At 44.8% G+C, this 18626-nt stretch overlaps 1 protein-coding gene across 1 annotated transcript in view; it reads left to right on the top strand.

Moving 5' to 3' along the window:
* LOC110496384 (potassium channel subfamily K member 9-like) overlaps positions 1-12223 on the top strand; it is a 38669-nt gene extending 26446 nt beyond the window's left edge. The window contains exon 2 of the mRNA XM_021572253.3: positions 11301-12223. Within this exon, the coding sequence (XP_021427928.2) occupies positions 11301-12223 (923 nt within the window). The remainder of the gene's footprint in view (positions 1-11300) is intronic.
* Positions 12224-18626: the final 6403 nt, after the last annotated feature.

Raw genomic sequence — 18626 nt, 5'->3', positions numbered from 1 at the left:
GTTCAAGGACATTGGTAACAGCAGTTCTGGGGTCAGTGGGTTCCTTAACGTCTTAGTTAAAGATTCACACTGTACGTTAGAGAAGTGCATGCTGTCAGCTTACCAATGTGTCTAGGCCCTCATCCCTTCTCTCTCTGTGAGACTGAGTACAGAGGACGTGTGGTTGGATGCCAGATCCTCTGTGTGGATTTGAGTGAGGGAGATAGAGGTACTCAGTGGGCTGCGCTCCTTGTTTCCGAAAGGGCAAAGCACACACTGCTTCGCAGAGCAGAGCAGCTGAGCAGAAGTTGTCAAGGAAATGAGTTTGTGTTTATACAGGACCTCCCTCCCTCACCTACCATCAACCAATCTTGTCAATGAGGAGGTATAGGGATTTTCTGTATAAAAGAAGCCCTCTGCATTGTTTCAAAATTTGGGAAAAATGTCCACTTCTATACGGAGCCTCCAGAGGCTCCACCTCTATACGGGGCCTCTGGAGTTACCACCTCTATACGGAGCCTCTGGAGGCACCACCTCTATACGGAGCCTCCGGAGGCTCCACCTCTATACGGAGCATCTGGAGGCTCCATCTCTATACGGAGCCTCTGGAGGCACCACCTCTATACGGAGCCTCCGGACTGCATTGCCGGATCAAGCATAAATCAGCCATTACACAATAGGCTACAGACGTTGTTGAGCTAGTTTCAACACACTCTTGAACTAGCGCCACAAATCAAATATGATTTGTCCATTCATTCATTGTCATTTCTGTCTGCCAATGTAATTAATTACCGCCTGATTACTCCCCAGGAATAATTCCAGACATTAAAATCAATATTAATTAGGCTGTTTAATGTGCAAGAGGGAACGAAGACAGCTGGTTGCTGCTGCTAGAAGGTGTACACGATGTAATAGCTGTAAGAACCCATCCAGAGATGCTTCTCTTAAAAACAAACACTACAAATAGGCTATGAATAAAGATATCTAGCTAGCTACTGTCTTTGACTTTGCAATGAAATGTTATGAAGCAAATTTGTTATGAACATCCTCACAAACATCTAGTGCCCCTGTGGTAATTCCAAACATCTAGTGCCCCTGTGGTAATTCCAAACATCTAGTGCCCCTGTGGTAATTCCAAACATCTAGTGCCCCTGTGGTAATTCCAAACATCTAGTGTCCCTGTGGTAATTTCAAACATCTAGTGTCCCTGTGGTAATTCCAAACATCTAGTGTCCCTGTGGTAATTCCAAACATCTAGTGCCCCTGTGGTAATTCCAAACATCTAGTGCCCCTGTGGTAATTCCAAACATCTAGTGCCCCTGTGGTAATTCCAAACATCTAGTGTCCCTGTGGTAATTCCAAACATCTAGTGCCCCTGTGGTAATTCCAAACATCTAGTGCCCCTGTGGTAATTCCAAACATCTAGTGCCCCTGTGGTAATTCCAAACATCTAGTGCCCCTGTGGTAATTCCAAACATCTAGTGCCCCTGTGGTAATTCCAAACATCTAGTGCCCCTGTGGTAATTCCAAACATCTAGTGCCCCTGTGGTAATTCCAAACATCTAGTGTCCCTGTGGTAATTCCAAACATCTAGTGCCCCTGTGGTAATTCCAAACATCTAGTGCCCCTGTGGTAATTCCAAACATCTAGTGTCCCTGCGGTAATTCCAAACACCTAATGTCCCTGTGGTAATGCCAAACAACTTGTGTTTGTTTTGGCTCTCAGTTTGGTCTCATGAAATCTATTTACAGTTTAATCACTTAGAGGTTGTTCTCTCTCCCAACCTGATTAAAAAACAGAACGCAGAGATGATGAAAGGGATAATAACATCACTAAAGGTGATGAATAAGCACTGGCAAGGGGAGCAGCACAGCAAGGTGATGGAGTGTATACAGGACATCTCTAGTAACATCTTATATTACAGCTAGCTACTGTAAGTAACAGAGGTGTAAAGTAAATGCTGTCAAACTGAATAATATGGTCGTTTTGAAAAAACAACATCAGTGTTGTCATTGGGGCCCTAAATGTATTTTAATGCATACTGTATCCCAATTCTACTATCAGCATAAAGACACCATAAACAAAACACCCCCATACACTGTAACTGATCTAAATCCTAGTTGGCAGATGTTCAACTTTTCCCTCCGCTCACACACAGACAACACTTTCAGACATTTCTTTGTCTGAGAAATAGAAAGAGCTGTGGAGGTTCATTGATTTGGTGCAAAACGGAACATGACGAATTCCTTCTGACAATGTGAGATTTTGATTGGCACCTTTCTGTCATCAGATTCAAGTCAGCTATCCAACTCTGGTGGCTGCTTGGAGAAACATTGTCAAGCTGTACACCACCATTAAATATGTACATGCAGTGGGAGAGAGAGCAAGAGAGAGATTGACAGAGAAGAGACAGAAAGAGAGAGATAACGGGCAAAAACTAAAAAAAAGAGGGAGAGGTACTATAACACACTACCAACCAACACGAAGTAGAAACTTTTAAGAAACTTTGAGGAGGAAAATGAGAATCAGTCTGACAGAATAACGGTGTTTCATTTGTTCAGACAGAACATGTAGTCAGTAGACCAGGCTCTGAGTTAATAATGCAGTTCATTCATTTTATGAATACCGGAGGGCTACTGTATCACTGAGAGGACTGGGGCAGGAACATGAATAAATAAAGATATGAATGAGGGCACAGTCATAGCTGCCGTTGCACTATTAGTCACCATAGCATTTCTGGATACATTCATAGTGCTAAACTTTTCACCTCGCAGAACGATACACATAATCATAAATACAGTGCCTTCAGAAAGTATTCATACCACTTGACTTCTTCCACATTGTTGTTTACTAATTCAAAACGGATTAAATATCGAATATTTCTCACCCATCTACACACAATACCCCATAATGACAAAGTGAAAACGAGGTTTTAGAATTTTTTTGCAAATTAATTCAAACTTTTGTACAGAAATATGTCATTTACAAGTATTCACACCCGAGTCAATATTTTGTAGAAGCACCTTTGGCGGCGATTACAGCTTTGAGTCAACCTGGGTACGTCTGTATCAACTTTTCACATCTGGATTTGGGGATTTTCTCCCATTCTTCCTTGCAGATTTTCTCAAGCTCTGTGAAATTAGATGGGGAGCTGTGGTGAACACAGATTTTCAATGGGATTCAAGTCTAGGCTTTGGCTGGGCCACTCATGGACTTGCACAATCTTGTTCGGAAGCCATTTCAGCATTGCTTTGGTTGTATGCTTGGGGTCATTGTCCTCTTTGAACGTAAATCTTTGCATGCCCAGTCTAAGGTCATTTGCACTCTGAAGCAGGTTCTCATCAAGGAAAATTGCCATTTGGCTCAATTCATTGTTCCCTCTATCCTGACTAGTCTCACAGTCCCTGTTGCTGAAAAGCATCCCCATAGCATGATGCTGCCACCACCTGTTACGGTGCGTGAATGAGGACCCAAAAGCGAATCAACTTAAACAGAGCTTCTTTAATTACCAAACATAGGTAGGCTCAGATGGACCGGCAGATTCCGACAGGACAGGACAAGGTTACAGCAAACATGACGACAGTCTGGTTCAGGCATGAATGACACAAACAAACAAGAATCCGACAAGGACAGGAGCAGAAACAGAGAGAGATATTGGGACCTAATCAGAGGGAAAAAAGGGAACAGGTGGGGAACGGGGTGAATGGGTAGTTAGAGGAGACAAGGGACAGCTGGGGGAAAGCGGGGGAGAAAAGGTAACCTAACACGACCAGCAGAGGGAGACAGGGTGAAGGGAAAGGACAGAGACAAGACAACATGACAGTACATGACAGTACCCCCCCACTCACCGAGCGCCTCCTGGCGCACTCGAGGAGGAAACCTGGCGGCAACGGAGGAAATCATCAATCAGCGCACGGTCCAGCACGTCCCGAGAGGGAACCCAACTCCTCTCCTCAGGACCGTACCCCTCCCAGTCAACTAGGTACTGATGACCACGGCCCCGAGGACGCATGTCCAAGATTTTACGGACCCTGTAGATAGGTGCGCCCTCGACAAGGATGGGGGGGGGGGGGGGGAAGACGAGCGGGGGCGCGAAGAACGGGCTTAACACAGGAGACATGGAAGACCGGGTGGACGCGACGAAGATATCGCGGAAGAAGAAGTCGCACTGCGACAGGATTAATGACCTGAGAGATACGGAATGGACCAATGAACCGCGGGGTCAACTTGCGAGAAGCCGTCTTAAGGGGAAGGTTCTGAGTGGAGAGCCAAACTCTCTGACCGCGACAATATCTAGGGCTCTTAGTTCTACGCTTATTAGCAGCTCTCACAGTCTGCGCCCTATAACGGCAAAGTGCAGACCTGACCCTCTTCCAGGTGCGCTCGCAACGTTGGACAAAAGCCTGAGCGGAGGGGACGCTGGACTCGGCGAACTGAGATGAGAACAACGGAGGCTGGTACCCGAGGCTACTCTGAAAAGGAGATAGCCCGGTCGCAGACGAAGGAAGCGAGTTGTGGGCGTATTCTGCCCAGGGGAGCTGTTCTGACCAAGACGCAGGGTTGCGAAAAGAAAGACTGCGTAAGATGCGACCAATAGTCTGATTGGCCCGTTCTGCTTGACCGTTAGACTGGGGGTGAAAGCCGGAAGAGAGACTGACGGAAGCCCCAATCAAACGGCAAAACTCCCTCCAAAATTGAGACGTGAATTGCGGACCTCTGTCCGAAACGACGTCTGACGGAAGGCCATGAATTCTGAAAACATTCTCGATGATGATTTGTGCCGTCTCTTTAGCAGAAGGAAGCTTAGCAAGGGGAATGAAATGAGCCGCCTTAGAGAACCTATCGACAACCGTAAGAATAACAGTCTTCCCCGCTGACGAAGGCAGTCCGGTGACAAAATCTAAGGCGATGTGAGACCACGGTCGAGAGGGAATAGGAAGCGGCCTGAGACGGCCGGCAGGAGGAGAGTTACCGGACTTAGTCTGCGCGCAGACCGAACAAGCAGCCACGAAACGACGCATGTCATGCTCCCGGGTGGGCCACCAGAAACGCTGGCGAATGGAAGCAAGCGTACCCCGAACGCCAGGGTGGCCGGCTAACTTGGCAGAGTGAGCCCACTGAAGAACGGCCAGACGAGTAGGAACGGGAACGAAAAGAAGGTTCCTAGGACAAGCGCGCGGCGACGGAGTTTGAGTGAGTGCTTGCTTTACCTGCCTCTCAATTCCCCAGACAGTCAACCCGACAACACGCCCCTCAGGGAGAATCCCCTCGGGGTCAGTGGAGGCTACTGAAGAACTGAAGAGACGAGACAAAGCATCAGGCTTGGTGTTCTCAGAGCCCGGACGATAAGAAATCACAAACTCGAAACGAGCGAAAAACAGCGCCCAATGCGCCTGACGCGCATTAAGTCGTTTGGCAGAACGGATGTACTCAAGGTTCCTATGGTCAGTCCAAACGACAAAAGGAACGGTCGCCCCCTCCAACCACTGTCGCCATTCGCCTAGGGCTAACCGGATGGCGAGCAGTTCGCGGTTACCCACATCATAGTTACGTTCCGACGGCGACAGGCGATGAGAAAAATACGCGCATGGGTGGACCTTGTCGTCAGAGAGGGAGCGCTGAGAAAGGATGGCTCCCACTCCCACCTCTGACGCGTCAACCTCGACAACGAACTGTCTAGAGACGTCAGGTGTAACAAGGATAGGAGCGGATGTAAAACGATTCTTGAGGAGATCAAAAGCTCCCTGGGCGGAAACGGACCACTTAAAGCACGTCTTGACAGACGTAAGGGCTGTGAGAGGAGCTGCCACCTGACCGAAATTACGGATGAAACGACGATAGAAGTTCGCGAAGCCGAGAAAGCGCTGCAGCTCGACGCGTGACTTAGGGACGGGCCAATCAATGACAGCTTGGACCTTAGCGGGATCCATCTTAATGCCTTCAGCGGAAATAACAGAACCGAGAAATGTGACGGAGGAGGCATGAAAAGTGCACTTCTCAGCCTTCACAAAAAGACAATTCTCTAAAAGGCGCTGGAGGACACGTCGAACGTGCTGAACATGAATCTGGAGTGACGGTGAAAAAATCAGGATATCGTCAAGGTAAACGAAAACAAAGATGTTCAGCATGTCTCTCAGGACATCATTGACTAATGCCTGAAAGACAGCTGGAGCGTTAGCGAGGCCGAAAGGAAGAAGAGACAGAGGAAACAGGAGGGATAGCAGACATTAAACATTTCACATGACAAGAGACGTTCCAGGAGAGGATAGAATTACTAGACCAATTAATGGAAGGATTATGACAAACTAGCCAGGGATGGCCCAAAACAACAGGTGTAAAAGGTGAACGAAAAATTAAAAAAGAAATGGTTTCACTATGATTACCAGAAACAGCGAGGGTTAAAGGTAGCGTCTCACGCTGAATCCTGGGGAGAGGACTACCATCCAGGGCGAACAAGGCCGTGGGCTCCTTTAACTGTCTGAGAGGAATGTCATGTTCCCGAGCCCAGGTCTCGTCCATAAAACAGCCCTCCGCCCCAGAGTCTATTAAGGCACTGCAGGAAGCTGACGAACCGGTCCAGCGTAGATGGACCGACAAGGTAGTGCAGGATCTTGAAGGAGAGACAGGAGTAGTAGCGCTCACCAGTAGCCCTCCGCTTACTGACGAGCTCTGGCCTTTTACTGGACATGAAGTGACAAAATGACCAGCGGAACCGCAATAGAGACAGAGGCGGTTGGTGATTCTCCGTTCCCTCTCCTCAGTCGAGATGCGGATACCTCCCAGCTGCATGGGCTCAGCACCCGAGCCGGCAGAGGAAGATGGTAGTGATGCGGAGAGGGAGGCGACGGAGAGCGCAAGCTCCTTTCCACGAGCTCGGTGACGAAGATCAACCCGTCGCTCAATGCGAATAGCGAGTTCAATCAAGGAATCCACGCTGGAAGGAACCTCCCGGGAGAGAATCTCATCCTTTACCTCTGCGCGGAAACCCTCCAGAAGACGAGCGAGCAAGGCCGGCTCGTTCCAGCCACTGGAGACAGCAAGAGTGCGAAACTCAATAGAGTAGTCTGTTATGGATCGATTGCCTTGACATAGGGAAGACAGGGCCCTGGAAGCCTCCTCCCCAAAAACAGATCGATCAAAAACCCGTATCATCTCCTCCTTAAAGTCTTGATACTGGTTAGTACACTCAGCCCTTGCCTCCCAGATTGCCGTGCCCCACTCACGAGCCCGTCCAATAAGGAGAGATATGACGTAGGCGACACGAGCAGTGCTCCTGGAGTAAGTGTTGGGCTGGAGAGAAAACACAATATCACACTGGGTGAGGAACGAGCGGCATTCAGTGGGCTCCCCAGAGTAACACGGCGGGTTATTGATTCTGGGCTCCGGAGATTCGAAAGCCCTGGAAGTGGCCGGTGGATCGAGGCGGAGATGGTGAACCTGTTCTGTGAGGTTGGAGACTTGGGTGGCCAGGGTCTCAACGGCATGTCGAGCAGCAGACAATTCCTGCTTGTGTCTGCCTAGCATCGCTCCCTGGATCTCGACGGCTGAGTGGAGAGGATCCGAAGTCGCTGGGTCCATTCTTGGTCGGATTCTTCTGTTACGGTGCGTGAATGAGGACCCAAAAGCGAATCAACTTAAACAGAGCTTCTTTAATTACCAAACATAGGTAGGCTCAGATGGACCGGCAGATTCCGACAGGACAGGACAAGGTTACAGCAAACATGACGACAGTCTGGTTCAGGCATGAATGACACAAACAAACAAGAATCCGACAAGGACAGGAGCAGAAACAGAGAGAGATATTGGGACCTAATCAGAGGGAAAAAAGGGAACAGGTGGGGAACGGGGTGAATGGGTAGTTAGAGGAGACAAGGGACAGCTGGGGGAAAGCGGGGGAGAAAAGGTAACCTAACACGACCAGCAGAGGGAGACAGGGTGAAGGGAAAGGACAGAGACAAGACAACATGACAGTACATGACACCACCATGCTTCATAGTAGGGATGTTGATGAGCTATGCCTGGTTTTCTCCAGACATAGCGCTTTGCATTCAGGCCAAAGAGTTACATTTTTGTCTCATCAGACCACACCATCTTTTGCCTTATACTCTTATGCTCTCAGAGTCTTTCACATGCCTTTTTGCAAACTCAAGGCATGATATCATGTGACTTTTTCTCAGGAGTGGCTTCTGTCTGGCCACTCTCCCATAAAGTGTTGTATTGTTGAAGTGCTGTAGAGACTGTAGTCCTTCTGACAGGTTCACCCATCTTAGCCAAGGAACTCTGTAGTTCTGTCAGAGTGGTCATTGGGTTCTTGGTCACCTCCCTGACCAAGGTCCTTCTTACCTGGTGTCGTGTCTTTGGCTATGCCGGATTAAGTGATATGACATGCTATTCTATAAAATCCTTTCTCCGTAATTAATATTACCTGATTGAGCTAATCATGTAAATGTAATTAACTAGAGGGGCACCATGAAATAATATTTATAGAGCTGTTATCTTCCGAATAAACTCTTAAAGACCTAGTAATATTTTACATCAATAGCAGTCAATATTTAATTGTCACCTTAATTCAGTCTCATCTGAAAGTTGTAAATTCTTGGTTATCTTCACGAACCCTGGTTAACAAGTTGAATCAGCAATACAAAATTGGGTTTAATTATTTATTTACTAAATACCTAACTAATCACACAGAATTACATATACACAGAATTAATTATACCTTGATTACAAATTATGTCATAAAGGAAAACGTTCCTAGCGGGCGGAATAGATATGACAGCTGGCTACACAAAAGAAAAGGGGCTGGGTTTCAGTGAAAGAGTGGGAAGACTGAGGAACAAATGGGAGAAGCTGTGCTATCGTAAATACAGTATCTTATGCATTCTAAATTACCACCCACTTTGAAAAGGAAAATGCAATAAATATTTACTCTGAGCTGCGCTTCAGTAGGTTGGTGGTAGATGGAAGGCCGTGTTGCCCAACCGAGTCCTTTGAAGAATATCTCTGGTGGTAAATTGGATACGTTATAGTAACGTCGTTGTTTGCTAGACGGGATACTCTGTCTGTTCTTTCCTAGCCCGCGTTTGCAGCTGCTGTTGCTAACTCAACGGCTAGGAGGTATCACTTCTGTAGTGAATAAGAGTTCAAAGTTCATACCATTCGCAACCAAAGCTCACGCTGAGGTTGGCTTAGTTCTGTAGTTGACATGTTAGTTCTTTTAACGCAGAGGCTGCAGACCTCACGTACTTGGAACCGGAGGTTACATTTTCGTCAAGGCTTTATATAGTGGAGCGAGAAGGGTGTGTCTGAAAAGTTTTATAACCCATGTCTCTTCACAGTGGCGGGCCACTGATTGAGCAGAGCCCTAACCTTATGAAAACCCAAATCTCTCATTTGGAAGCTAAAATTACATTTAATCTCTTCACCAATAATTATATATTCAAACATTTAAATTGAACAACAAATCCATGTGAATCCAATAACTCTGATGTGTAGACTTTCCACTGTAGAGTTTGTCATCCTATCATTGAGGAGAATGTCTCAGATGACGACCGAACTGACATCATATTCATTAAGTACCACTGCATATGTTCAATTGGTCGGATTACCAGAATATAGTTAATTTCCCCCCATTTCACATCAGTAGGGTAGAGAGAGGAAAAAGGGGGGAAGAGGTATTTAAGACTGTCATAAACCTACCATAAGGCCAACACTTTTTTGCTTGCTACATGATTCCATATGTGTTATTTTATAGTTTTGATGTCTTCACTGTTATTCCACAATGTAGAAAATAGTAAAAATAAAGAAAAACCCTTGAATGAGTAGGTGTGTCCAAACTTTTGACTGGTACTGTATGTTAGGTACCATAGATACTCGAACCAGTTTATCCTTCCATTTGTTTGCTAAATACGTTTTTAAAAAACAACAATCTAGTCCAGAGAAGCTGCGGGAGTTTATCAAATGCAGTCAGATCAACTATTGACCCATGATCCATCTTTGATTTTCATCAAGAAGTTTAACACTTGAATTCCACGGGTAAAGCATATAGGGTCACGGGAGCACACTTTATATGCACGTACAATTCCATTCTCTGCTTGCTGCAAATCAGATAGATCAAGTCCTGGGTCTATAAAAATAATAATTCCTCATGTGCTTGAGTGGGTGGACACCCATCAGGCAATGTATGAAATCAATAGTCAAGAAACACAAAGGTCAATGGACTAGTTCAGGTTACAATGGGTCTGTGAAAAATAGGAGAGTAATGCATCTTTGTCAAAACATTTGTGTCTGTATCCATGTATACAAATGGTGGGTGTTATTTGGTTACAGTGAGTTAGGCCTAGAGACAGTATCTGAGCCAGATACAGCAGACATATATTACACAAATGTAACGTATTTTCAGCATGGCCTTTCATACTCAAAACCATTCATATACTGTACTGTATCTAATCATATTCCATATCTGGAATGTCAACAAAACACTATTATTTCCTCTTTAGTTATCACCACAGGTTGCATTTAGAACAGCACCCTTGGATTTATGTGTGTGTGTGTGTGTGTGTGTGTGTGTGTGTGTGTGTGTGTGTGTGTGTGTGTGTGTGTGTGTGTGTGTGTGTGTGTGTGTGTGTGTGTGTGTGTGTGTGTGTGTGCGTGTAAGAACCTACAGGCCTAAACATAAAGTCTACTTATCCTAAAAGCATTATTGGCTCATGTACAACTCCTTCCTCATCCAATAACTCCTACGTTTCCCACACTCCCCTGCAGCTCACAGGACCGGAATAGAAAGTTGCACTAAATTGGACAACCTTATAATCTCTGGGCCGGACTCAGATGAATGACTGGACCCATTTCTGTGCTGCCCTCTTATTCAAAATTGGCCCTATCTGTGGGGGTTAGCTCTTATTCAATACCCATGTTGGCAGAGGGACAGCAGGACGCTTTGGGGATTATTCACTGGGTCAAATTTGTAAACAAAGCCAGAAGCCAAACTGGGGAGTTAAGTTTATGGAAAGTGGCTTGGTGGGGCTGAGTTCTATTTTCAATTCAATCATTTGAGGAAATGATTGGGCTATTTGACCTTCTGAATGTACTGAATTGAAAAGTGATTTGACCCCAACCCTGGCAGTTATCGAGCCATCGCTGTAAAATACTGGTCCCGGTTTCTGGTTTGTTGTCTCTCTTTCAAGTTAGGACCATGCTGCTGCACCATAGATGTTATGTCCTGATCAATGTCTCTGTCTTCTCTCCGCTGCAGGTTATGGCCATGGTGCTGTACCATTGATGTTACATCCTGGTGACTGTGGTCTGTTGTCTCCCTGCAGGTTATGGCCATGCAGCTCCCGGCACAGACGCGGGGAAGGCCTTCTGCATGTTCTATGCCGTCCTGGGGATACCCCTGACCCTGGTCATGTTCCAGAGCCTGGGCGAGAGGATGAACACCTTCGTCAAGTCCCTCCTGAAGCGCATCAAGAAGTGCTGTGGCATGCGCATCACTGATGTTTCCATGGAGAACATGGTGACGGTGGGGTTCTTCTCCTGCATCGGGACGCTGTGCATCGGGGCGGCCGCCTTCTCCCACTACGAGGACTGGAGCTTTTTCCAGAGCTACTACTACTGCTTCATCACACTGACTACCATCGGCTTCGGGGACTTTGTGGCTCTGCAGAAGAACCGGGCCCTGCAGCGGAGGCCCCTGTACGTGGCCTTCAGCTTCATGTACATCCTGGTGGGCCTGACTGTCATAGGAGCCTTCCTCAACCTGGTGGTGCTGAGGTTCCTGACCATGAACAGTGAAGACGAGAGGCGGGATGCCGAGGAGAGGGCCTCGCTGGCGGGGAACAGAAACAGCATGATCATCCATATCCAGGAGGAGACACTGGGGAGAGGAGGAGGTGCCAGGAGGAGGCGCAAGGAAACGCAGGGCCAGTACTGCGCCGAGGTCACCGACCTGCCTTCTGTATGCTCCTGCATGAACTACCACTCACATGAGTTTGGTAGCTGTGGGGGAGGGATGGGAGGAGGGATAGGGGGCGGAGGGATGGGCTGTGCCTTCTCCCACCAGAACTCCTTTAGTTCCCAGTTGAACCCCCACCAGTACTTTCACTCGGTGTCGTACCGCATCGAGGAGATCTCTCCCAGCACCCTAAAGAACAGCTTCTTCCCCTCGCCCATCAGCTCAGTCTCCCCAGGCCTCCACAGCTTCACAGACAATCACCGACTCATGAAGAGAAGGAAATCTATCTGAGCTGTGGCACTGCCCATCTGAGCCAAGTGGAAAATATTGTTTTGAACTACATGTTGCATTTCAATGTTTTTGCCTAAATGCTAAAACGTTGAATTGGAACAGATCATCAGACTGGGTTGGCTTGTCTACACAGGCAACTCCTAGCTTTCCTTTTTATATACAAGTACAATGCATCTCCAATGCTGCTCCAAACCAAATCTCATTTTAGCACTTTTGTTTTGTTTCTTTTGGTTGGTCTAAGGATATAATGTATTGAAGCGATTCACAGGGATTGATTGAAGAGGAAGGAGCGTTGGAAAGAAATGGCAAACTTGTTGGACATGAATTATTACATTCATTTCTTGTGAGGGATTCAAAGCATGAAGCATGGATACTTATTCTCCCAGGAAATTGTCCCATCAGAGAAATACTAACCAGAACCAACAGATCTTGTTATACATTTTCATATTGCCGGCTCACAAAGATAATATAGCACCCTGGTAACAATGTACCAAATGATGCACACTTAGCATTATAAGGGGGATATGTATTTTTTTAAAGTGAGCATGCCTGTTTCACCTTAACTTAAAATGATTGCAGTTAAGTGCTTTTCCTCCATTGCATCATTGCAGACAGAGATGATACAATTTGAAATGACATCAGGTATTATTTTCTATAAGCAATTCTAGGGAAAAAAATGTAAATGATTTGTTCACAGAACATCATGCCAAAATATTGTTGCCAATCTTAGCATGTGCATTAGATGTCATCAAATGAGTGTGCCATAATTATTTTATTTATTTTGTTAATTTTTTTAAACAGCAGATTTGTATTATTATGGTTTGTGTCTGTAGATGTTTTCTTTCTGGATTTCAGATGATGATTATTTTTTTATAATTCAAGAAAATGTCAGTGTAAAATATGAGGATGTGAAAAGGAATAAGCACGGATTTGAAGGCTTTCCAGTTCGAAAAAGTTGCTATGTGCATGTACTTTGCGAAACTGGTATGCATATAGATGAATGGGGAAAAATAATAGCCTTGCAATTGAAATGAATTTTGATAGCAAATAATCATAATAATTATTTAAAATATAATTTATTTATTTAGCCACTTAAAAGTAATGATGTATAGTGTAGGCTGAACAGTTTATTCGCTTTTCCATAATTTTTTCATTCGGAAAAATTGTACAATAACCTTTGGTCTCAGGTTTTGAATGGATAGCCTCTTCAGGTTCTGCTCCCCGAATCAAATCACAGAATAAATCCCATAAATGCGAATGCACCTGCCAAACAAAACAATACATATTAATTAATTTTAAAAAATAGTACTAATTTTCCAGGAAAAGGATATTGAGATGCATCATCTTACTAAGGGAAACTTGCTGTACTATAGAGAAGCGTGGGTTCAGTGTGCACACGCACACACACACACACACACACACACACACACACACACACACACACACACACACACACACACACACTGTATCAAGCCATAGAGGAGCAGGCCATGGAACCACTGCTATTCTGTAAGGATATTAATGTTGATGACAGGTGTAATCCAAACTTCAATTGTGCCACTGAGAATATATACACGCCTATAGCCTACGAACACAATGACAGGCATTTGAGATGTATACAGTGATGTCATCACTGGCTGTCATTTAAATTCAATGACAGCCAAATGGCAATCAATGGGTGAAAAAGGACCAGATGAATTTCTGAAGGAACAATGCAATACTGGGCATTGATTCATTTAGCACAACATGTGCCATTTAAGTCACCCACATTGATAAGTGATAAATGCCATGGATACCATTAGGCCGATTTCCATTGACCCAGGTTTATTAGTAATCAAAAGCAATGTTGAAAAACAAATATTTGCGACGTGTAATGGAAACGGCAAACATTGGAGAAATTGTCTAAAGATCGACAAAAATTGTATCCATTCTACAGGGGTGGATTTACATTTTGCCTAAACTTTCTTCATTGTGACAAATGATGACGGAAATGGTGATTTACGAATAAATGATAACTGCCAAATGATTTTGTCATCACGTAGGTTAACTATAGAGCTTTACTTCACATTTCATTCTAAATGCCAACTGCTTGCTAAATGTATTTTTTCAACTATAAAATAATGGTTTCTTTTCAGGAAAAGGACTGTCCTGACTTTCAAGAATGCCTGAATTGCTTCGCCTTGCTTTTCTGGCAAGTTTCACCATCCAATTATATCAGATCTACAGGAGTTTCACCATGGCAAGGACCTTGGTCGATATGTTGGCAGATGAGAATTATTACAATATGGCAAGTATTAGTCAATTCCTGCATTCTATCCATGCTGGCTTTCGCAGGCTACCTGAGACATGAAAGAGATTGGTGGGAGGGAATACAGGCTGTCGTCAATGTATTAACAAGCAATTTGATTAAAAGGGTAATGGAAACAATTCAACCACTACATTTTTATTCGACACTAGGGTTATGCGAAAAAAGTCGTTTTTTTTGTTTTGTTGATGTGACGTCATTACGTCCTTCTGTTTTTATCGACAAGATAGTTCAATGAAAACGCACCCTAGCAGACAACTGTCGCACAAACGGTATTTTCTATGCGAACTTTCTAAACATCGACAAAAAAATCTCTGGACAGGTTAATGGAAACATAGCTTGTGTCTGTCTTGAATGAGAATAACGAAAACTATTGTAACATTAACATCCAAGGTTCTAGATTGTTCAGATGACCCCAGGAATACACATGTAAATATACAGTACTTTATATCATATATTGTACGTTCTCATCCTTTGGAATAAAACGGCCTTTCCACAGCTCCGATGCGTTACTATTTGTACACATTTTAGAATATGTGCCTTTAAGAAACACTATTTCAATGTTTCTATACCTGTAGGCACATTTTACATCTGAGAAATATATCCAACCTTTTTCCTTATAAAATATGTATCCATCTCTAAGGATTCATGTAGCTTCATACAAATAGAATAACCAAAGCAAAGATTGTGTTTTTTTTCGGCAAACCACACAGACACAATCCAGCTGATTTACAACGTCCAAATAATTTAGTTAGGCAGAACTGCCGTAGGTTTGTCCAATTATTGGGGGAAATGATTTGGAATAGCTGGAAAATTCATTATTTCACATTTTTGCGAAGATACCACATTAGTCTTTTCTTGGTGTAGCTGGTGGACATGCACATGGATATTAAGGGTTGAGAGTCAATGTTAAAGCCATTTTTAGCAATTATGAGTCAGTATTGCACATATTCAATACATCTCTATAATTGTGTTTGTATAAAGTGCATACCAGCATTTGAATGATCATACCATAGTGAGGTGATGCCAACATGATAATGATGTACAATGATTTACCAGAGAGTAAAACAATCATTGTTACTGCCATGAAATGTGCCATATTAACATGCATGGATTAATGCTGAATGAGTCAACAGATAAATGTTTGTTAAGAACGATATAAAATACATTGTACGAAACGAATTGATTGTTGGTGCCAGCCTTTATATTAGTTGTTGAGTTATCCCCGCTCTTTTGAAATGATATGTTTACCTCCAAGCTGTGCAGCCAGACACATAAATAGTACCTGTATGACTTGGCTGGTCTGGATTGAGATGGTTATTGGTCGATCGTTCTGGATTCTGTATATCCTCCTGATGCCTGTGGTTTAATGTGTCCAATATCTCCATGTGCTGGCCAGATCTCTATCTGTCCAGATGTCCACAGTGCCAAGTTCTCCTATCACTGGGACAAAGACACACATATTGCACAACTAACTAACTATCTGTGTCATAATACACTCTAGAAGGCTGTTGGGTTATTTGTATGATTCCATGTTACTTTTTCTTAATATCTCTAATTTCTTTTAATAAAAAAAAAGATCCTTCCTTTGCAATATAATATAATTATGTTTTTTAGGTCTGACGAACAAATGCCATGTACCATGTTTATTTGAAAATGATGAAAATGTTAAATGCATACCATCTCCAAAGGACAATGTTATATCAATTTGGTTCAACAAATGACCAAATTGACCCAATTAACATTTTTGTTTCACAGTTTTGGAAAACTATTTTCACTCCTGATGTCAATACATGCAGCGATATGGGCTTTCTCTTTTCAATAAATGGGAAAGAGCAACTTGTTGAGAGAGTAAACAACCATTTATGTTCATGTTTTCATTTTTGTGTGTGCATGATTTGGTGTGGTGACTTCCTGGTCAGGTGACCTGGGTGAAGCAATGACACCACTTGAATAAAAACTATGAGCCTCCTTCTCACAAGCCCCAAACCCTTTGACTCTGGTCTGTCTGGTCATACACTACTGTAAATCTATTAAAACACTACTACTGTAACACTAATGTAAATGTTAGCTATACCCACCACACCACCACTCTAACCCGACCCCACAACCACTCTAACCCCACCCCACCACCACTCTAACCCCACCCCACCACCACTCTAACCCCACCCCACCACCACTCTAAACCCACCCCAACGCCGCTCTAACCCTAACCCCACCATAAATCAAATGTATTTATATAGCCCTTCTTACATCAGCTGATATATCAAAATACATCTCCATATATATATCCACAGTCTCTCCGAAAGAGAGAATTAGAGATAGCATACTTAAATTCACACAGGACACTGGATAAGACAGGAGAAGTACTCCAGATATAACAGACTGACCCTAGCCCCCAGACACATAAACTACTGCAGCATAAATACTGGAGGCTGAGACTGGAAGGGTCAGGAGACACTGTGGCCCCATCCAATGATACCCCCGGACAGGGCCAAACAGGCAGGTTATAACCCCACCCACTTTGCCAAAGCACAGCCCCCACACCCCTAGAGGGATATCTTCAACCACCAACTTACCATCCTGAGACAAGGCCGAGTATACCCCACAAAGATCTCCGCCATGGCACAACACTACTATAACCCCACCACAACACTACTCTAACCCCACCACAACACTACTCTAACCCCTCCACAACACTACTCTAACCCCACCCCAACACTACTCTAACCCCAACACAACATGAGTCTAACCCCTCCACAACAAGACTTTAACCCCAACACAACACTACTCTAACCCCACCACCACTCCAACCCCAACACAACACTACTCTAACCCCACCAAAACACTACTCTAACCCCACCACCACTCTAACCCCACCCCACCACCACTCTAACCCCACCACAACACTACTCTAACCCCACCACAACACTACTCTAACCCCACCACAACACTACTCTAACCCCACCACCACTCTTACCCCAACACAACACTACTCTAACCCCACCACAACACTACTCTAACCCCACCACAACACTACTCTAACCCCACCACAACACTACTCTAACCACGACACAACACTACTCTAACCCCACCACCACTCTAACCCCACCACAACACTACTCTAACCCCACCACCACTCTAACCCCACCACAACACTACTCTAACCCCACCACAACACTACTCTAACCCCACCACCACTCTAACCCCACCCCACCACCACTCTAACCCCACCACCACTCTAACCCCACCACAACACTACTCTAACCACGACACAACACTACTCTAACCCCACCACCACTCTAACCCCACCACAACACTACTCTAACCCCACCACCACTCTAACCCCACCCCACCACCACTCTTACCCCACCACAACACTACTCTAACCCCACCACAACACTACTCTAACCCCACCACCACTCTAACCCCAACACAACACTACTATAACCCCTCCACAACACTACTCTAACCCCACCCCAACACTACTCTAACCCCAACACAACATGAGTCTAACCCCTCCACAACAAGACTTTAACCCCAACACAACACTACTATAACCCCTCCACAACACTACTCTAACCCCACCCCAACACTACTCTAACCCCAACACAACATGAGTCTAACCCCACCACAACACTACTCTAACCCCACCAAAACACTACTCTAACCCCACCACCACTCTAACCCCAACACAACACTACTATAACCCCTCCACAACACTACTCTAACCCCACCCCAACACTACTCTAACCCCAACACAACATGAGTCTAACCCCACCACCACTCTAACCCCACCACAACACTACTCTAACCCCTCCACAACACTACTCTAACCCCACCACAACACTACTCTAACCCCAACACAACATGAGTCTAACCCCTCCACAACAAGACTTTAACCCCAACACAACACTACTCTAACCCCACCACCACTCCAACCCCAACACAACACTACTCTAACTCCACCACAACACTACTCTAACCCCACCAAAACACTATTCTAACCCCACCACCACTCTAACCCCACCACAACACTACTCTAACCCCACCACAACACTACTCTAACCCCACCACCACTCTAACCCCACCACAACA

This window comes from Oncorhynchus mykiss, chromosome 18, assembly GCF_057628025.1.
Source record: "Oncorhynchus mykiss isolate SJ-2025 chromosome 18, ASM5762802v1, whole genome shotgun sequence".
NCBI classification, from domain to species: domain Eukaryota; kingdom Metazoa; phylum Chordata; class Actinopteri; order Salmoniformes; family Salmonidae; genus Oncorhynchus; species Oncorhynchus mykiss.
This window is presented reverse-complemented; position numbering and strand designations above follow the sequence as displayed.